The sequence below is a fragment of the Seriola dumerili genome, unplaced genomic scaffold, assembly GCF_002260705.1.
Source record: "Seriola dumerili isolate Sdu_G_001 unplaced genomic scaffold, Sdu_1.0 BDQW01000800.1, whole genome shotgun sequence".
NCBI lineage: Eukaryota > Metazoa > Chordata > Actinopteri > Carangiformes > Carangidae > Seriola > Seriola dumerili.
Genome location: NW_019175055.1, coordinates 986,950 through 1,009,646, shown reverse-complemented (window position 1 = coordinate 1,009,646; position 22,697 = coordinate 986,950). Strand labels below are relative to the sequence as shown.

The 22,697-nt window shown below is 41.9% G+C and overlaps 1 protein-coding gene across 1 annotated transcript in view; it reads right to left on the bottom strand.

Moving 5' to 3' along the window:
• nphp4 (nephrocystin 4) overlaps nucleotides 1-22,697 on the bottom strand; it is a 162,883-nt gene that overhangs the window by 30,249 nt on the left and 109,937 nt on the right. Inside the window, exons 15-17 of the mRNA XM_022765934.1 lie at nucleotides 21,287-21,474; nucleotides 9,796-9,956; nucleotides 8,721-8,904 (exon numbers count right to left, since the gene is read on the bottom strand). Of these exons, the coding sequence (XP_022621655.1) occupies nucleotides 8,721-8,904; nucleotides 9,796-9,956; nucleotides 21,287-21,474 (533 nt within the window). The remainder of the gene's footprint in view (nucleotides 1-8,720; nucleotides 8,905-9,795; nucleotides 9,957-21,286; nucleotides 21,475-22,697) is intronic.

The following is a 22,697-nucleotide window of genomic DNA, read 5'->3' as shown; positions in this document are numbered from 1 at the left end:
TGTTTTTCCAATGAAGAATCTCACCGGACTAAAACTCAAGCTTCCTTGTTTCAAACAGTCAAACAAGCTAATCCAGCAACAAAGCTCCACATCAGCAGTTTGAATGTCTGAGGTGTTCTCATCAGGATCAGGATCATTCATTAGTTGGAAGCACAGTTATCTGTGTAACTCTCGTTTGGATTTCTTCTATTTAAACATGTAATCTGTGCGACTCCGGCTGTGGCTCCAGACTTGTGTGTTTGCCACTTCTCGAAGAAACAAACCAGACCAAGATCTAAAGACAAATCCAGTCCCATGTGATGTGAAACAATACTTTTTCATTGCACTCAGTGGCAAAGTGAACAGGGTCCAGATTAAACCCTGGCTAAGAACACTTGAGGCAGGATCAATACATGGAGACAAGCCTACAGCGGTTAATTAGTGGCCTGAAATTGCCGCGGAGGTCTGGACACGGAGAGCTGGCGACGTGTTGAGTGTCATGCTGATGGATGGTTAGCGCTGGCCTCTGTCCGGGTTGACTGAGTGCTGGGTGTCAGAGATGCAGTCACACAATTCAACACAAAGCTGTTAAATATCACCTTCAACCAGAGGTGGTCGTCATCATCATTACAGATCCCACTTTTAAAGAATCATTTTTAACTGTTAACTGTCACAGTATTAGTTCTGTCATTACAAAAGCTTAGTGTCACTGACTGAACGGCTCAGTTTGTACAGTTTGTGGTTAAGCTGCACAACCTGCTCCGTTACTACGGTGGCCCTGAGGGCTCAGTGCACTGCACCTGAAGACTACACGTGCAAATAGATGATTTCACGACACATGTGCTGCTAATACTCACAACACAACCAAACAAACAAATGTGCTGCAAGTAGCATAGAGGACAACTGAAGTGTTTCCACAGGACACTAAAAAGTGATGAACCCAGCTGGGACGCACGTGTTGTTCAATTTTTTATTTAACCTTTATTTATTCTGGTAAATCTCATTTTCAAGAGAGACCTGAATGTACATGAAAAAATAATAAAAATGATTCAATGAACAGATAGTCCAAAAATAATTTACAATACAATTTAAATAAACAATAAAATGAAAAACACAAGGAAAATTTAAAACATATAAGATGACAAGATTAGAAAACACAGTTTCAGTCTCATCAGTTGAAACCATTGCATTGTGTTCTGGGACGGTTTAAAATCTTGTTTCTAAAATGAGGAAAACGTATTAAACTATCCATTTTTAAATTGCTCTGCAGCTTCTTCCATGTGTCCGGGACATTACATCCAAACGCAGTCTTCCCAAATTCAGAGTTAACCTTCCCGACATGGAGTGTTAGCCGATCATGTGACTGAGTTTGGTGCGTAGCAACTGATCTGACCAAGACAGACGTAATATACGATGGTGATTTCCCAATAAGGGCTTTGTAAATGAACAGGTACCAATGCATGCCATGCCCTTGTGACTTCTGAAGTTAAAAGCATTGAACAAGTGCACATGGATGTATCATAATTGCATTATTGTGTTTTGTCTGTTTGCATGTTTTTTCCTTTAGTTGCAGTGCGTTGAGCTCTCCGGGCCACCGTACTTTACAACTAGACCTCCCTTCAGTTATTTGTTTCCCAGTGTCTGTCCCGAAATGGCAAAATCATCAGTTTTCCGTCTTTTTAAAGGTAAGTGGATAAGTGAGCACTCCAGGGTGCTCTTGTACTAAGACAGTGAATGATGGTCGATGGGTCAATATTAGATTTCCTTCTAACATTAATTCATTCTGTGTAGAGCCTCTGCAGTAGCTGTGGGGAAGGGTTGTTTAGACCTCTGCACAATACTTTACACACAAAACGCCTCCTTAATGGAAGTGTGACGGATGATTGCTCACAGAGCCACAACCACAACACCAGCGGCCCGCAGCCATGCACCATCTTCACAGGAGCGTTTTCAAATACCACAGGTCAAAAGACTTGTTTTGTGCAATTTACAGGTAAACTCTGGCCACCACATGAAATCTGCAGGATGCAATTTACAACAGTCGACTGAAGAAGCAATTAAAACTAAAGTTTACGGCTCTTTAAATTACAGTGCACTTTGACACAATGCTCCCATTACTCCCATCACTTTCCAGCCTTTAGAGCATCACAACGCACCCAGCTGAGGTGCTTAACTGTAGCGTGAGAAGTTTTAGCCTTTTTTCAGAGAGGCTCTGGGAAACCTCATCCAGGACGCTTCCACATGAAATATGGTGAGTGCAGCAATTAAGTGGCTTTACTGACACCTCAGTGAGCCTGTAGGAGTTTTGTAAGGGGAGCCAAAAGTACCCTCCAAATCTTTTACAGGCAAACTCCTTCATCAACAAACTGATAATGTGCATCAGCTAAATGAGTAATGGGGAGCTGGTGTTGCCATGCAAACAGACACAGACAGCGCAGTTCTGCAGATTAATGGGTGAGGTGTCTGCCGTCCCAATGCATTCCCCTCGTCATCCATCACCCTTCCCTGGCCACACAACTCAGCCCCAATGTATTTGTTGGAGCTATATTTCCCAAATATTACTGTGAAGACATTACTTCTCCTGTCGCATAAACATCTCCAATCAATAACAAAGCCACAGAGATCTCATTCCAGGCGCCTCATTACGGCCCTTTTCAGCCTGCTTTCCTTTGTGTGTTGAGGAATCCTTTGATGATGGATAGAATTATACAATAAGTCTGCGAGGACGCGATAAGATGAACACGCCCGGTGCTACGTGCCCACAATAAAACAAATGGTCTGATGATGAACCCTATTATGACCCTCTGATTTAATCATTCAATCATTTTAATTAATCGTCTATCACTGGAACCATCATTAGGCTCATCAGATAATACCTACTTTAGTGCTAATCCAGGTTGACGTGGATGTCTTGCTCTTGGTCACATTATCCGTCCCTGACTGCTGAATCACACAGACGCAGCTGATGAGCCTCACCGCTGAAATGTAAGATAACACTCCAGGTTTGTGTTGCAGAGAGAAGCGTGTCGCTGATCTCTGTTGTCTATGCAGAGGAGAGTAATTGTGCACAAAGTGCCAGGGGCTGAACTCTATCAAATTTATTGACTACGTCTGGCTGTTGCATGACAATAACCCCACTCGGCCCTACCCCCACCTGCCCGCCCTCTTTGCTCTGCTGGCAGTTTCTTGAGGTTAAGGCCACAACAAACCACTGATTTACTGGCGCTCAGAACAAATGGGAGCAAGCACCAAGGGGATTTCAAAGTAGTCTGCAATATTCGATTTCTCCTGCCTCCTCGTTCCAGGCCACTGACCTTTCAGAATAAGCAGATTCTCTCTCACCTCAGGGCTAAAAGCGAGGTTGAAAAAGTCTGGCCTCTACGCGCCGACGGCGAGAGCTTTTAATGAGTGAGACATACTATATGCGCCCCCTTAGGGAAGTCACCTAGCTAAACTAATTGTCAGGTAAATTTCACTGATATTTGGTTCCACCTGTGGCAGCTCTGGGCAGGACTCTCTATACTCTCTCCCGCTGCAACAGCCAGTCTCTCCAGGGCTTATCAGGCTGCAGCAGATGAGGAGCACTGTGAGGTCTGGAGAAGGTTCTAATCTGTCTTCTCTACAGTGCTGAAGCAGATACATGCTCTCTCTCTGTGTGTGTGTGTGTGTGTGTGTGTACAGAGAAAAAGGGACAGCAAAAGAAAGTGAGAGTTGGAGAGAAAGGATATAGACACAACACAGTCAGCAAAACCATTTTTATATCAATAAGCTTTTCTCTTCTGTCACATATGGGCCTATTTTTTTTTTTTTTTTTTTTTTTTTACTGTTGGCAAATATTAAGAACCTGTTTCCAAATTGGAAATTAAAAGCACTCATTGTCTTACTTTTTTGGCAAAGTAGCTAATATTACCTTTTTATGAAGCTCAAGTGATATGTGTGTAAGATGGCGTTGGACCATCAGAACCTGTTATATAAACTGCTGTAGTCTGGGCTCAGATACAAGTTTGGGTCCAGTCACGGAAATGTAAGTGATTTAAAGTTATTACGAGCCAAAATAAGCAGCCAGTTTGTGATGAACCAACAGAGAATCGTCACCCGACTCTCAGCTCTCTGCAGTTTCGCCTCAGCTCCACGAAGCTGCCCCACAACCTCTGATCTCATCACCCGTGTTTCCAGCAGCTGTTTTCAAAGACAGAGGTGTGATAGACCCAATGTAGACTCTCATTATCATGCTCTCTCTAACACCCTCACACTCTATCTCTGTCACTCCCTCGCTCTTTAAATAACTTAATAAAATGACAATATGGAAGACATTTTGTTTCACAGGTGAGGCTTGTCACCAAATCATTAGGGATCACCCTCCAGGCACCATGAACACCTGGATTAAAGTTTACGGCACTTTGGCTGCTAAATGTCAATAAACAGAAACTTATTCTGTAAATATAAAAGAACTGGACAGAGAGAAAATGATTGTGTCGGCACAGAGACACAAATAAATAAACACATGTAGAACATTTGAGAAATATTCTGGGCTCAGTTTAAACTCCTCTGTCACATGGTTTAACTCATGCGACAGCCTCAAATCTATTAAAATGACTCGCCTGTTCTTGCTTCTTACATTCTTCAGTTTTTATTTCATCCATCTTTTCCTTTCTATCCATCTGTCATCTATCAATGTTTTATTTGCTTGTCTGTTTCTCTCAGAAAGATGATATACATTAATCACCATTAACAAGCCATCAGTCAGTCCACACTATCAGCCTCTGGAAAAGCTCTGGGCTTTACATCACGATGACACCACAGATTACAAAGATTATTCACTGTTCTCTGTTTTCTATCTTTGGGAGCAACATTAAACATCTCTCTAGTCCCCACCTCCATCTTCATTTTCACCTCGGAGATCATGTGGATTTACCAGATGAAATCAATAAGGCATCATAGCTTTCCTCTGGATTCACCAGTCGATCGGTTTCACACAAGGAGCGGGCGGTCGTCACGGTTTATACACACTCCTCGTCTGCTCCGCTTCCCTGTGTGGGTGCGCTGTTTTCGCCTCCTCGAGACCTCATCAAAACCAAACCCCCTAATGTTTCAGCCACGATTTCACAACTCTCTATTATTCTGATTAAGCCACTTCCTTTTGTCCTTTACGACGCTATTAATAAAAGCTGCTTTATGGAATGATTGAATGGGCCTGACAGCGTATATCATTACCATTTAATTAATTACTTGTCAATCCCACCTTGTGATAATTAAAAAGGATATCGTTTGGCGTTTCACTCTTTTTCATTTGGAAATGACAGTCTGCCACTCACTTTTTCCAATAAAGCCTCATTCTGATTAATTCCCAACGGGCTGAAGTAAAGATTAATCGCATGCATGACTGAAACATAGGACTAAAAAAACAGAGAGAGTAGCATGTAGTCAGGACTGCATTGGCGCGGTTAGTTAATATGATTATATAACTAATACATTCTTTTTTAGGGTGACTACGTAACACCGTGGCTCACATGGAAAATGCAAAAATACTGGGCATTTCCAAAGCACTAATTCCATCAGTACAAGAATAGAGTCATATCACACTCTCTCCGCTCTGCAGCTGTGAGCTTCACTTTACAAGAGGAATAATTTCAATCACTCCTGCTCTGCTGTTTTTCTCACTGTCAATGAAACTCAACATTTTCCGCATAAGTCAAGTCAAAGGAAAAGCCGAGCAGGGATGGGAGGGATTATGCCCCTGTGAGTCACAGGAAGGCTTTTAACTTGACAGAGATAAAAAATAAATAAATAAATAAAAAAAACTGCAAGATCAAAGTGACTGTAAATATTTAGTGAATGAAAACAGTATTTCTGTTAGGGAAGAGAAACTCAGAGCAGTGGAGTACTGAATGATATATGAGTCTGTACTGAAAGTTATTAGTGCTGTAAAAATATTTTATCACACCATATGCTGAATTTATCAAAACAGCATGTAAACATGGAGGTAGGTTTGAATTTGCATTAAGAGGAAGTAAGTAAATTCAAACAGGAGCGAATCAGAAAACAGGCTTTTCACTAAGATTACTACTCAGGTGAATTCAGGAGGAACTAGAGATGGGATCACAGCAGCCGTCAACATGTTGATGTTGTGACCCACAAGTTCTCGGGAGTCATTACTACATTATTACATGAGTCCTGAGTACGCATCATTTTGATCTCAACTACACACGTAAAGTTTGTCTGGAGTCAGGCCTGATACTTTTCACTCTCCTCTTTGCTCAGTTTTGGTCTCCACATAGACACTATTTTCATGTCTGACAGCAGCAGCCACACGCTGAATAAAGGCCTGTTTCAAAGACATTCTGCAGCCGAGCTAGCTAACGGCCACTGTTTCTTTCTCAATTTGTGACACATATTAAACCAGTCAACATGATCGTATAATAATGCATGAGTAATAATAAATCAGCACAAAGGCACAATCAGCGTCAAGATCATCATCGTCTGTTCTGTTGCTCTTTGTCATCGAACAGCCTCCCTTCACCTGTCGAGCTGAAACCCGGGAGCTGCATCTGCTCTGTGTCGACACAGAAACACACCCCGTCTCTCAGCTCGGGTCAGTGTGCGTGTTTGATTAGCAGTGGTAGAAATTTCCGAACAGTGGATCCATGTAATCATTCAATTCAACTTGAAAATCCAAAAAAAAAAAGAAAGAAAGAAAGTGGGAGTTCCAGGGTTTTCATTTGATATCAGTGATATCCTCCACCTGTCCGCCTCTCATTTCTGCTATCCTGCCTCATCACACAACCTGTCCACGCTCCGCTACACCTGCCCGTCCATGAGTCTGTGTGCATGATTGCATGCCTTCCTTGCACGTGTGAGTGATTTGATATCCGCACATGCTTGTGTGTACGTCTCCTGTGCGAGTCCTTCCCATCACATCTCTGTCAAAGTCTTCATACAGAACCACCTGCCCCCCTCCCGACCCCCCCACAGTAAGCATTAATGTGCGAGCGTCACATCCTGAATCCAAAATGAGGGCGCCGATTCATTACGGCTTGATGACAGACGCAGAGAAACGCAGTGGATATCTGGGAGGTGAGAGCAGGAAACAGAAAGACGGAGAGATCGTGTGAAAGGAGGGGAAGAGGTAAATGGATGAAAGGGAGAAAACGGGGAGACGGCGATAGAGAGTGAGGAGAGAAGCGTGACTGTGAGAGAGATGGAAGCGGAAACAAAGAAAAGTCCTTGTGAGTCGTCCCATCCCAAATTGATTGTGACTGTTGGCCGGAGCTTGATGGATATCTGAGCCTTGATTGGAATTTACATGCCAGACACAACCCTCCTCCGTCCGTCCCCAGCACACCCAATAACCCACGGCGATCTCAACCTGCTCCGAGTGATAAGCACAACGAGAAAGCGCTGGCATATTTAGCCCCAACAATGGCAGCGCGCAGAGTTTCTGAGGCCCGGAGAATGATGCATTGTTTATGAGAGAGAGTATCATTTCAACAGTTGATTAATGGTGCAGGAGCTATCATCAGCTGCCATCGCGCCGCGGGGGCACACCAGGCCCAAATTGGATGAGTGGAAGGTGAGAGGAAAGGTGCTCGGTTGCTAGACGGAATGGAACTATCACATGGAGATATTTCTTCGCCCTGGCTCTGTGTTTGCTCTGCGGGCCTGCACGCCTCCACAAAAATGGGAACTTTAAACAGCAGCAGCAGCATCCCCAGGGATTCACTGTCATTTCCCAACTCTACACTTCAATAAAAGCAAACAGACAACATTACTTTGTAATCTGAGGCTCCAAATGGAATATGACCTGAATAGAAAACACTCCTGTAAATATTTCAGCGGGAGAAGGAGATTCGAGTGATACTGAAACTGAATCTTCTGTTGAAAGCTTAAACAACCGTATTTCTTCTTTTCCTGGCTTTCCTTTCCTTACATTTACCTTCATGTTTTGTTTGGTACAGCCCTCATCTCATGCACTCACTCTAAACTCTCTTCTGTGTCCCAGTGGGGGCAGCACTAGATTTAGTTTCTCCATAGCAGAATCAGCAACAACAAACCACCTATCTGCCTGGTCTGGTAAATTCTTATCAAGAGTTACAGCATTGTATAACGGACACAAGTGTTTTGGCAGAACATCATGATGTCACAGTGAAGTTCACCTTTGATCATTTGGATATAAAATACCGTCACTTCATTTTATCTTTATAGACATTTGAGTTAAATTGTGTCATAACTAGTGTTTCTGTTATATCGCATTCACAAGAATGTGAGGTCACAGTGACCTTGACCCTTGACCTTTCACCACCAAAATCTAGTCAGTTCATCCTTGAGTCCAAGTGAATGTTTGTGCCAAATTTGAAAAAGTTCCCTCAAGGCGTTAGTGAGACATTGCGTCCATGAGAATTGGACGTACGTAAGTCGTGGAGATGTAATAATCCATACGGCATCTTCTGCTCATTCATTGATCCCTGTGAACAATATCAAAAACTTTCTGTATGCACCGCCAGACATCTCTGCAGAAGAGATGGCAGTTTCCACGTGGCCTTGGGATCCTTATATGTGACAAAATATCAACTGACGACGGCTCACGACACCTGAGCTGAGTTTCATCTGCAGGTGAAAACCATGACGATAACTCTCGGCATGTTGATTCCATTACAGTGTTTATTAGACGTGATGTTCTGTGCTGACGTAATACTCGGTAAACAAAGACCTTGTCAGAGTCAAACACTTCTCCCTGTACTCACCCATGTTGCCTGTGCGTACGTGCAGCCGGCCCTTCACAATGGTGCGGACCGTCATGGGGCCGGAGGCCGTGTGTCGACCCAGACCTGTGCTCGTCAGCAGGGTGTCCTCCCCCACGTAGTCGGTGGTCAGCACCTCCACCTCATGAAGAGCCTGCACTGCTGATTTACCCTGACGCAACATGTACTGGGGACGCAGAACAGGGTGTGAGGAAAAGACATAAGGTGCATGTAAACTCAAATGTAGTGAGGGGAAAACAACAAAACAAAGACGGAGTAGCAAGAAAATGAAATGACATGTCAGTGGCTGAGGAACTGTTGGGGTTTGTGTTCTTGCTAAATGGATGAGGTCAAGTTCAAAATCAGCTCTGCCTGCTTGTAAATGACTCCCTCGATTCTTTCTCATTAAACCCTTTACAAATTTCACACAGTTGCAAAACGAATCAATTCCACATCAAGGTTGTTTTGAGAGTTTCTGTCCAATTAATAAACAGCAGAAGTGAAAAGCCTGGAATTTAAGAAGCTTTAATCTGTGGTTTGTTTTTCTTCAGGAGGTTAAAACGACAGGAAAAGTTGGTGAGTTCTCTGGACAACTCTGGAAGCAGCACTAAAGAGAAATGGGGTTATTCAGAACAGAATCAACACTTTGGTGCAAAGAGTTTAAACTCCTTTGCCCCTTTCCTGTTAGAAAAAAACACTTATAAAGTTAAAAACAGCCCTCGTGTTTGTATATCTCTTGTAGACATAAAGAGAAACCATTTATCATAAGTTATGAAAAGTCTGTTTTATAAGTTTTCTTAGGTTTATACAAATAGATGTGTTTGTGTCTGTTGTTCTGTTATCAGCAGCAGTGTTCTCTGCAGCGCCAGGTTCACTCTGATAAATGTGTTAAAACAATCTGCAGCTGCTGCATGAACCCATGACAGATGATGTGTCATGAGTTGACGTTGCATGTGTAAACAGAACGTCTCTTCTTCTTTGTTTTAATTCTTCACTCAGAGTTTACGCTGTAATAAAACGACCACAGTAACAATCACGACTGTATCGGTGTCACCTCGGGTCGACCTCGGGCTCTTACCTTGAGCTCGATGGCGGTAGAGCCGATGAGGAGCAGCGAGGTGCTGTCCCAGATGTCGATGTGCATGGTGTGAAGCGCCAGGTAGCGAAGGAACCAGCGCTTCTCTCCCGGCCTCAGGAAACTGTCGTCTACTCTGAACTGGACCTGCAGACCTGGAGAGCCTGAGAGAGGGAAGAAAAATAGATACTATACATAAAAGTATAATTAAATATATAAAGCAGTCATGAATAAAATGTTACCATGGAAATATTAATGGACTGCACTGTATATGACACCATAAAAAACCTGACAAGGACACTACTAAATTAATTAAAAGGTTCCCTGTTAATGAGTTTTACATCATCTTTATGTTTCCCGTAGGTTTGGAAGTCAGTGCCGGGGAAGTGGGATTTGAAAGGTAAGGGATCCTGTGATTTTAGAAACTAGAGATGGGATATCTGCATTGATTTTAATCTGAATTTTTCTTGTCTGTCTCTCACAATTGGTACGAGACTAAATCCCTTTAATGTGTTACCTATTTGTTTGATAAACTGCATTGATACACCAGAAAAGCAGAGCCTCAGAAACTGAAGTAGTGTAAATACTGTACGTCTCCACCGTCTTTCCTCTCGTCCATCTGGTTTGAATACGGAGGAACAGTCATCATATCCGTCACCAGCCTTGTGGACAGATCTAAACTGGTACAACAGCCATCTACTCTGAGTCACTTGGTCTGATGATTGCGCTGCATGGGAGTACAACAACCGGCGAGTATGAGGCCATTTTACAGAATCAGGAGCCCCCACCCCCCAGGGTTCCCATAATTCAAGATGATAATGGCTCCTAACACTCTGCCAAAAAAACCTCAAGAGTGATTTCATCAACAGCGGGATAAAGTCATGACTTTAATCAACACATCCACAATCACTTCTGGACCTTTAAGAGGAGCAAATGTCTCTCTTCATCACTCCGAAGACACAGTTTTCTTTTTCAGAGAAAATACCACACGCACAGTTCGTTAAGTGAAGTTGTTGAGGACAACAGGCGGCTGAAAATCTCATTAGACATTTATGTTGTTAGCCATTTATTTTGTCCACTCCTGCAAAGGTTACATGCAGGGACACACACAGCAGCCATTTCATTTTGATGAAATCCCTTTAAAGTAAAAGCCCGAATTCAATTTGAGGATGTAAAACGAGGGCCCTGTGATTCTCTGATGACGGCTTTCAAACCTGTCTCATCCCCCAACTTAAAGCAGTTCACATGAAACTCACTCCATCTGAGATCCAACTCAGCTGGTGAGTGGGCACACCCAACCTGCAGCGGCGTGTTAACGTTACCATGTGTGTGTGTGTGTTAAAGGTGTAAGTGTGGATCTGCAATTCCCAGAATTCTCTGTATCAAAGCCCCCATGCTGTCTTTACTCCCATCAGCTGAACCTGGCGAGGAGCAGCCGGCTGCAGAGAGGTGGAGTAATGAGGACCTTTGGTGACAACCCCGCTGTGTTAAAGAGACCAGCATGAACTGAAGGAAAACTCGTCTCTTTTTCTTGCTGTACTCCCATGATGCATGTGTGCAGACAGACAGCCTGTTCAGAGGCCACCACTGCTACATGTGGGCGTCTCTTCGGTTTCAAGTCGAAAGGTTTTTGATGGCAAATACCAATATCTAAAGTTCGGGTTGGGGCTCAGCAGGGTTTTATTGACTCTGACTCCAGGATGGAATAGAGCTTTAGAACTAGAAGCCTTTTCAATCGCACATTAGATCGATTTAAGTTTATCTCTTAATAGTTTCAAGGGACGGAAAAAGACTGAATTTGCTGTTGATCTAAATGACATGAACTTAAGAAAACCATGAGGTCCATTCTGTGGCGATTCTCGAGTCTAAACAACAGACAGCCTGGAGCCCCGAGCAGTTGCCTGCCTTGCCTGTTCACAAGCTGCACCTCTGGGTCCAATTAGCAGCTGTTCTGGAGCTTTCAATCATATTGCATGGCCTTCATCAGCAGACAGAGGTTGCCCACTTTTTCTGAGCCATTTAAGGACTTTTCATCAACTTTATCATGTTGAACAAACTCTAAGCTCAAAGGTCACTTACTAGCTTTTTGGAGCACGTCATGGTCATCATCAGTGAATGGAGCTAGTGACTGGTTTTGGTCTGGTGCTCACAGACAGCTGAAGTTGTCTGCTTTCATGAGATGCAGCTGAAAGCTCTAAAAATCTAGTAAGTGGGCCTTTGAGCTTAGATTATTTCATTAATATAGTACTACACTACGATTTACTGTATTGATATAAATATACAGTAATCTAAAGAACGAATTTAAAAACACAAGGCCTCATTTATCGGATTTATTATTTATTGATGTATCGACGAGGTAGAAAAGCGTCTGAAGCGGCGTTCAGGCCGCCAGGAGACACTAACACTCTGCCGTGAGCGGCAGGATGAGGTGGGCTGCAGCTCCTTAAGTGTAGCGGACAGTTGAGTAAAATCCACCCACACTGGAATGTTTTTGTATTTTGATCAGAAATCTGAAATGAATCAGAATAAAAACATACCGACCATGGAAATCTCCATTTTTCTATAACGTGGAGAAGAGTGATGATAGAAGATTCTTACTGAGCGACCACGACAGATTTTCTAACAGCATTCGAGAAAAAGATCAAGAGACAATATTTCTGTGCTGCCTCAAAACTCTTTTTTTTTTTTTTCCTTTAACCTAACTCACACAGACTCCTCCACCTCCCCCTCGCCCTCCCCTCTCCCCAACCACCCGCCAACTCTCTCCACTTGGACCATTAATTCTCCCAGCATGCTCTGGGCTTGTGTGCAGTGGACGGGTGGCAAAGAGAGCACAGAGGGAGAGCAGGAGGGAGAGAGAGTGTGCTGTGTGTGTGTCTGTGCTCACAAGCGGGGAAGAGCTGACAGATCAGGCCCAAGGGTTGTACATGGTGGTGTGTGTGTGTGTGTGTGTGCAGCTAGGTCTGCAGACGAGGAGGGGGCACCAAGCACCCCCCCCCACACACACACACACACACACAACCCTGGATGGCCTGCCTCATGTGTACACAGCAGGCCGGGCAGGCAGAAAATCCTGCCGGGCATCAACAACTCTGGACAGCGCTGCGAAGCCTGCAGGCGGAGAAAACAATGAGGATGCAGAGATGATGTGGAGACTGATGCTAACCACAGCATCACTGGAGATGAAGGCTACATTTACCATTGCATCTGCAGGAAACTGGACCTTTTATTTAAAGAGAAAAAAACAAATACTTGCCACTTAGGGCTTCTTGCTGCAACAACAGGGCTGTGATGCTCTTTGTCAGATTGGATATAATGCTCTGGTTTTCTACAGCAGTACCTAAAAGTAATAATCAACGTTTTTAGATGAATACATTTCCACTCGACCCACATATTTTTGATTGACATGGTTTATCTCATCAAGATGTAGAGCATAATGTGTATTTGTAAGGGAGACTGTCCCCACAAGAAAAAAAAAAGATAAAGAGTAGTTTCAGCAAATGCCCAGAAACGACAGGAAGTAGAGCGACGTCGCTGTAGAACCAAAATATCTAGAGAGGAAAGAAGTCGGCGTGTCGGAGCAGACCGCCAGCAGCTGATCGCTCCCCAAACTCAACCAAGTTATTGGTGTAACCATGAAAAACGATGCCCTCGTCCTCATGAAATCATGATTTTAACCCAAACAACAATCAATTCCTTAACTTAACCTAGTCCTAACTGAATTATAACAGCACTGGAGGACACAGGGAAATAATACTGTCAAAGAAGACGTACATGTGTTGTTCTGGGTCCGCTTTCACAAAGACAGACTCTGACTGTGGCTTAGATATAACAAATAGATTCATTCGTTGCACAAAGCAGTTTAGCTGTTGACTTTAGCCAAACTGTGTTACAATGAATTCTGGGTAAATTAAGACTTTTTTTTCAATCCACATCCAACCGCTCAGCTCTGTTTACCTCAACAGAAGAATAGAATTAAACAGTTACATGGACATTTCACATTTCACTCACTAAAATCTCTTCTTCTCTTTTCTCTCACCATGACGATGTTAGCAAACCACAAATTATAAGCCATGTTTTCCTGTTTTTTTTTTTTTTGTTGGGTGCTTGTCAGTGCAGGTGTCATTGTTTGTTACCATGGTAACATTGGTCTTAGGCCTGAGTTAGCCAGGGGGTAAGGTGTCTAATGTTTTTGGCTTAAAATGAGTCCGCCTTTATTTTTCTGGAGTTCTTGTTTCATGTTTAAAAGCTATACACGTGTCACATGTATATTCAGTGTGTAAAAACCAGTGAGGTAGCATTTAAACAAATAAGTCTTGCAGATTTGCAGCCACTGGTGTTTTTAATTTTTTTTAAATATTGGACAGACAAGTCCTTGATCTCTGGTGGATCAAAGAGCTGGTGAAGGACGTTTCACTGATTCGGTATCAGCTCCGGTTACAGGTTGACAAAGCACCTGGAGGATGACAGGTTATTTAAAAAGTTGCATCCTTGTGAGTTAAATAGTTTAGTTGCTTTAATTTGAGACCAATTAAAAAGTTCAGAGCTGAGAGAAGGAGAAAAAACATCACAGAGAACGAGAGTTCTTGGAAAGTCTTGAGACTGAGCTGCAACACAAACCCAACACACAAACACCACATGTATGTTTGGTGCATACATTGATAGCAAGCTTTAGCTAAAGCACTTTAATTGGTACTTTTTTTTGTAGCACAAATTGGCTTTTGCTTTTTATCTTGAATTTACCTTAAAAGATGCAACACAGCCAACTGTTAAGTCACAGACATGTCAATCAAGCACAGTCTGTAAACGCCCACACAGTCCTGAGAAGAGTTCTCATCAGGAGGCGAATGTAAACAGCTGTGTGGGAGGACCCTGGCTGTTTACTGGATTATTCCCATCTCTGGCAAATAATTTCCAAGAGTAACACAGTGCACATATTGATCTGTTGTTACCATTAGCTACTCAGAACTTCTAGTTTGTCCCTCTGCTGGGTTTAAAATACATTTCTCTCTTGTTGTGGCTTCAAAATACATTTTATTACAAACTAACAACAAAGCAAACTGCAAATTCCTTTGCTCACTGGTGAATTCTTCTAATTGTTATTACCTGCAGGTTTTACATTTGAATTGCTTTCTCATAATTGTAAAAATGTTGCACCAGCTGCCGAAGCAAAATCAGTCTTTAAGGGTTTAAGGACTGAGGAAGCTGACTGTGTTCTGGTCTGGATCAGAAGACAACTGTGAGAAACCTTCTGTCTTTGGTGGGAAAAAATAATAGATATTGGAAAAGCACATATTATTCTGTATTTGGAAAATTTGCACGTTTGGGACCCTGACTTGAAAGTTTTAGAATGGCAGCTCAACTCAACTCAACTCATCCAGGTCAGAGCACAATGGAAATTTTGGATTTTGCTGTAATATTTTCATATTTAATATCACTTCCTGTTTAGAGAGATGATTTCCTGCCAGTGGAACTGGCCGATCAGCAGAAATTAATCTAAAGATAGATCAGGTCTTGCGTCTTTTCCTCATTTGCACCCACATGTGACATGTGACATAAAATCTGATCGAGTGTAGCTGTAAAAACCGACTCGATAGCTCGACTCAAACACATTTTTCTGGCTCCTAACAAGAGCATGAAGAGACATGAAAGGGTTGTCCACCCACAGCCTAAAATGGGTTTAGGAATTCAATGGGCTTCTGGGGAACTTCCACCCAGCAGGACACAGATTCACAACGCTGAATAACTGCAGCAGCTTTGAAGCTCAAAGTCAGATTACATATTCTCTCTCAACCTCTGTCTCTCTCTCTCTCTGTCTCTCACACACTCACACACTCACACACACTGAATGACGAGAGAGCAGTCAGTGGATCGTTGATCTTGTTCAATACTTGAATCGCTCATATCTTGAGATCAGCCAGTGCAGTGCAGCCACTGCTTAATGTTTTACATTAACATAATTTGCTAAATTGGAAAAGGGAAATGAAATGTTCTGCCTTAGTCACTGTCTGTAAAATATAGTAGACGTATCACTGTATTAACTGCAATGGTAATTTAATAAAAATAATAGTTTTGAATTGGATTTAAAATGCTTGATATGATTCAAGTCCAAGTCCTAAAATACAAAACAGCACAGGGTCATTCTCACAAGCTAGATGGTTCAAATATCAGAGCCCTGTAACGTATATCATTTAAATTACAGACAAAATATGAACCAAAGTTTCACTGGGAGATTTCAAATATTAAAACTGATGTGACATGAATGCCTACATTGCTAAACGAAAAGACTCTTTATAGTTTTTTCTTTCACCAAAGAGTCTATAAAATGAACAGTTGCTGGACTAATGAAACAGTCACCATCTTAAATTGTTCACATGGCGGTCACATGATGTACGTGCAAACCTACTGTATCGATCCATCAATATCTACTTGCTAAATCCAGATCCAGATTTAAATACATACAGACTGAATTAACCAAATACAGTCGCCATCTTAAATCGGTCATAGGCTCCGGTGCACATACATAATCATAATAAAGTACCAAAACATAACCATATAATACTGAGGAAACATAGATGTATAGAAATATAGAAAGGATCGTCAAAGCACAATAGAAACACATCAAGCCAGTAGCTGTCACACCTTCAACACATCTATATTCTAAAAAGATATTAAAGAAAAATATACAGATTTAGAAAACACTAACGGTGCATGAAATCAGCTCTTGATAAATAAGACAGAAATATATAAATGGACCCAGGAATACACAGATACCTGAAGAGAACACGGCACATATATAAAGATATATATAAAGATATCTGTGAACAACATGGACAGTCAAAGGAAAGGTCTTCAGACCGCGTGGTGTGAAAATGCTCAGTGTATATATCCCGAAAGGTACAGAGTCAATATCACTTCTATAGTTTCAATGCCAGTGTATCTGAGAGTGGATATACTGTGCTGGGCGTTTTACATCCTGGTTACAAACAGCACATCTGTGTTCAGTAATCCTAGTTTTAAGGGTTCTAGTTGTTTTTTCAACATAAGGAAGCCCACAAGGACATTTAAGATTTTATATATATATTACATATTCCACATTACAAGATATAATGCTCTTGATACTGAAGATTCTTCCTGAGTGAGGACGACTGAAAGTATATAAACACTTTTATATGTGAAATGACACTGTTGACAATTCCCACATTTGTAACTGGCTGGAGGGATGTGACGGAGAGAGAGTGTGAAGCAGTGGGTGGAGGCGAGTCTGCTCTTACTATTACCAAGATGTGGTGGTCTTTTATATAAAGGAAGGATTATTGAACCAACTTTTCAGTGAGGGGTCTGTATCAATGATGTGCCAATGCCTCTTCCAACAGGTGAGCACCGAACACAACAGGTGACCCTGGATACAGATTCCTTTGATTTAACTCTGTTAAGATATTCAGTTTGTGAGATTTCATCAAAGTGCCTGGATGCCTCTGTGATCCACTCCTCCTCATAAGCCCCTTTTTTCTGAAACGATCCTTAAGTGGAGCTGATTGATCCTGAAAATCCTCATCCGAGCTGCATATCCTTCTGATCCGGCTGAATTGTGAGATAGGGAGGTGTAGTGTGGTAAGAGTTGCCACGTATCAATGAATTTTTATCTGTACGTTTCTGATTAGAAATGAGGTTTTAAGGTATTCCCCTCTCTGATCAGTAGAATTCACAGATATAGAAAACCGAAATGATTTTTCAGATTAATGAATTTAAAACCTTCAGCTCATCACGTTGTTCCTCAGACTGTTCCACACTTTATATTCCTTCTTCTTACACAGTGTAGCAGACACATCCCTCTCCACCAGGCTACAATATATGTCCTTTCCTGTGACTGTCCACAGATATCTTTATGTCCCTGTGTTCATTGATATATTTCTTATTTATGAAGAGGTGATACATGTGGTGATCAAAGTCAAGTCCAGCCAACATGAAGACAACAGCGTAGCGGTTTAACGGTGTCCTACTCTGTTAAAGGAGGCCACCAACAGAGGCTGGTCGTCACAACAGCTGAAGCGAAACGTCAAATTAAAAGCCAGAGATTGTACAGAGCAGCATGTGGTTGGAGCTCGCTGCGTTAGACGGGGCTCTGCGTTGTTTTCACAGATTGAGACATGACAACAAGACTGAATAAGGAGCGGAGGATGGCACGGAGGAAAACACAAACAGGAATCCAAAAAAAAAATAAGAAAACATGAATTCCTTTATATTTTCTCAAGGCTGCATTGAATGCCGACAGCTTGCCTCAGCAATGAAGCATGTAGCAGACAGAACTGCCCGAGGGCAGGAAGACGCACAACCACTAAAAAAAGAGAAAAACTATTCAATCAACTCCATTCTATACATTTTACAGAAGGATATAATTGAGCCTGTTTGTGGTTAACACACCGTCACAATGAGTCTAAACAAAGAAGCAGAAAGGCTTAATATCTGTAGCAGGAGAAGTTAGAAAGTATTGATGATATTCAGAGTTTAACTGAAAAATCAAAACAATGACCTTAAATCTCCTGAAGCTTCACTTGAGTACAATAATACAATAAGTGAACTGCTGTTGAACAGTCAATTTACTGTTGTTTCAGTCTAGGTTGAAGCTACATGTATTGATTATTGCAATTATCATTGATTTTACACTTCACAGTTTGTGAACAGGTCTCCGGAAGAACTGCTACATCTGTAAAAAAGTTGTGTAAGCGCCTGTTGTGGCTCCAGAAGGAGCAGCAGGAAGCCGGATCAATGTCCTCAGGTGATGTCACCTGAGTCAGTATCGGTTGGGGCTACGGACACCGTCATTAGGAGACCTAATTGAAGAGTGGAATGAGGCTAGCAAAAGTCAATAAAAGACACACAGTATCTTCTGGTGAAGTGGAGTGTGTTTGTCTCTTTTTTCAATTTTGTGATGAAACCATGAAAATGATTCTCAAGCTTAACGGTGACAGTAGCACAAGCACTGATCTAAAGTTTGCCTACATTAGCGAACAATATACACTATACTGCTCTAAGCCAGTGGTCATGTCGGTCCAAGAAAGGCTACAGTGATAAACCACTGAACTTTTTCTTTCAAAACATTTGACTTAAATTATGTTAAAAGCTTGTCCATGATGTCGTTAAAGGTCCTGTATCGTCTAAAAGCAGATGTCCATGTGTAGTTTGATTATAGATCAGGTCTAGGTTCTATATTAATACTGTGAAAGTATCAAAGCCTCAGTCCACAGAGAAATGCACACAGCCTGTATTCAGGCAGGCATTCAACTGAACCTTAAAACCAGCCGTCAGGACTTCTGGAACTTTGTGATGTCACAACAAAGCAGTCACCAAACCCCGCCCACCTGGGCCCACTATCTAAACCTTGCAGGATTTGGTTTCTTGTTTACCTGAAATCTAATATTTTTCTATTCGATTAACTCAGAAAAACAGTCAAAGCTCCAGAGAGAAGCTTGAGAGAGGAGATGTACGACTACATTGAGATGGTTTTTGATTCTTAAAACCACAAATATATCTTCTTATGGATCAACACTTCAAATAAAACACAAGAGAAGAGGAAAATATGGTCGTTTAAAGGCAGTTTTTATCTGACTAATCGTCTAATCGTCTGTTGTTTTTCCCACTTTAACAAGTAATTGCACAGAGATAAGAATTAATTTCAGTTTTCAGTCATTTTCTCCCTTTTGTTTTCTTTTTATCTCACATCACTCTGATTATATTACTGTTGAGTAAACATCAGTAACATTAAATCAAATTACAATCTCTCCAATGAAATCAGACACAGAGAATCTCCAGTTGCTGTTGTGTAATTGTTTGTTCTGCCTTTGTTTGTAATCTGATATATTTAACTGATGAAACTTGTAATCTAGGGAGCAATTACGACAAAAACTTCCAAATATTCATGACGTTTTCTCATATCTGCTTGTAATGGGTTTGCAAATAAAATAAAATAAAAACAGATTTGATGTGATGGCACCATTTCTTCTGAATCCACTCAAGTTTAATCTTTTTGAGCAGCTGTTTCATGACAAACTACAATAACATATTTACAGAAAGGACAGCTCTTATCTGTTTGTAGATAGCATTTAAATTTACAGTATTTTTGTGGGTTATCACGTAAAAGCTACTAAAGACAGATGAGTCAGGTTTTGAAACCAGAAGAAACAATTACCTGGGAGAGAAGCTGCGAATGAACCTAATTAGCGCTTAATCCTTGGAAATAAGAAGTTCAGCAGTTGGCAGGAAGAAAAGTGGAAAAGGGTCTTAGCCTCAGAATTTATGGAAAGGATCTGTGTGAATGTAGGAGGGCTTTGTGGAAGAGCAAAAAGAGACGCAGGAACAGACAGAGAAATATTGATGGAGTTGGACCGGAGTGTGTGTCTGGAGAATGAAGAATATGGGTAGGTGTAGGAACCAGAGAGGGGGTGTGGGGGGGTTGTTTGTGTGTTCAATATCACGCTCTGTCAGAAGCTGTAATATCTCTTCCATTTCATTAGTTGCTACATGAATAGACTTGACATCAATCAGCGCCCGCTCGGCTGATTGAAAGAGAAGTGCCTCAGCGTCAGAGAACATCACGGAGCATCATGGAACGAGCTCAGAGTCTGTAGGCGCCGGCTGCACCATGTTCACCTGGAGAGCAGCAGCAACACAACTCACAGCCTGATGTACGTCCACTGTCTGCAACTGAGCTTACAATACGTTTTTTTCTCCACCTTCTGACATGGCCACGAATGCACCAAACAGCATGAGTTTTGTCAGTTCACGTTCTCCACTGTAAAACCTTGCAGTGACAACATAGGCCTGCGTTTCACACCGTGCTAATATGAATGGAAGCCAATGGCGGTTGGAAGAGTAAAGATGTGTCCCGGTTCAGGGGCTGCATCCTTCAGAGGCAGCATTTGAAGGCCGATTACGTCACCGTGGCGACTACACTGTCCAATTTCGAAGACTCGTTGAAATGCGGCCGAGAAATGCGTCCCTCTTTTCCTGAGCAACGAAGGATCCCAATCTATCCCAAGATTCATTGCGCCAGTAATGAAAGCAAACAACACTGACAAGAGAGCCCGAGGATTACACTGTTAAATGTAAGTATTGGGTTTCAGCTCAGTTCGACAGCGAACGGTACAGCTGTTAAAACCAAGGTGAAAAGAAGTTACATGTTGTCAAGGTGGCCAAGGCGACAGGAGCCACGCTTTGCGACTAAGCAGTGAGGGTGGGAACAGCGAAAATCCTCCGTAGACTCCCAAAGGATTATTATTAGTAAATCTTAAAACTTTAATTGTACAAGTCGTATTTAAAACACTTAAAGTGCATGGAGTACCAAGGACAGAGTCATTCACCACAAATATTGACTGTTATTGATGGAGGCCTTGACTCTCCACCTCAGTGAGGAAATGAACCACACACACACACACACACACACACACACACATATATATATATATACTTCTTTTTTGCAGCGGTGGATCCTTACCTGAGCTGACAGTGCCATCTTTGTTGATGGAGGCCAGGACACAGGGAAGTGGATCGCTAGTTTTGTGTTGAACCTTGTCACTGGTCAGTAGTTTGAGCTGCTGCGATGTGACCGGTGGGAAGCGGTAAAAGTGGAAGGTGAAGTGGATGTTGTCAGGCCAGTCAGGGCCGACACCCGCCGCTGGTGTTCTGTCAAAAGACACGATTATTCAGAAAAATAACAAGTGCTCAGTGCAACAACATCAACAGTAAAGTGCATGTAAATAAATGCACAAGTGGTTGATTCATTATCATGAATATTATCAATTAAATGTTATCTGCGATTTTTTTCCCTAATTACAAAATCTATGTGGGGAGTGGAGAGGTATGCATCATTAAAAGCTGGGAGAGTAAATCACATTTCAATTAATGATTTACAGACAATTCCAGGGAAAAAAATAAAAAAAAATCAAATATGCATTTCGTTCACGTCCTATAGCAGAGCTGGTAATTCAGCTTTACAGCTACTTAAATGTGAAAACCCTATAATCAAAATGTGGATTAGAAATGAAAGGGCTAACCTTAAAAGTGGCAGTAATTTGTACCGCTCATTGAGGAAGTGTAAACTACGCATTACACCTTTGATTCATAATAAGTGGATCGCTCGGCTTCTTCAAAACTGAAGCCAGCGTGAAAACGTGTTATTAGATGTGTAGCAGACAGAAAAAATCTAAATATGGTTTTATTCTCGGTTCTCTGTTAACACAAAGTTCTTTTTTGTTTACTATGACTCCTATGGAGAAAAAAAAAAGTCTCCATGACTACGAGAACCTGCTGGTGGTGTGTATTCCTTTTCACACAAACACCACCCTCTGAGTGTGATTTCACACACACACACACACACACACACACACACACACACACACACGTCAGCTCACACTTACACTGTAGGTAGGGCTGAATTTCATTAATTAAACAGAGTAATCTAAGGGGGTGGCCCTGGTGGAGCAGGTTGGACGCTCATTCCTTGGTCTGCGGTTCGATCCCCGGCTCCCCCAAAGCATTCTGTCAGGAAATGCATCTGGTATAAAAACCTCTGCCAAATCAAAACGTGCGGATGGTGATCTGCTGCAGCGACCCGTCAACAAGAACAGCAATGAATCTACTAATCTCTTATTCAAGATACTAAAAATGAGCAAAAAAAGCTTCAGATCTTTGATGATTGACTCGTCGTCCTCTGACCGCGGACGTCATAATTCCCTTCTATTTGTCATATTTTACAAGCTAATTGTATTTTTACAAGATTTCCCTCTGAAATGAAGTGGATTAGACGTGACATATAAATACTCCGGCAAGTACAGATGCCTCAAAACTGTACCTGAGTAAATGTACTTCCACCAAAGTGAAAAGGGAAAATCTTTCTTTCTTTTTTT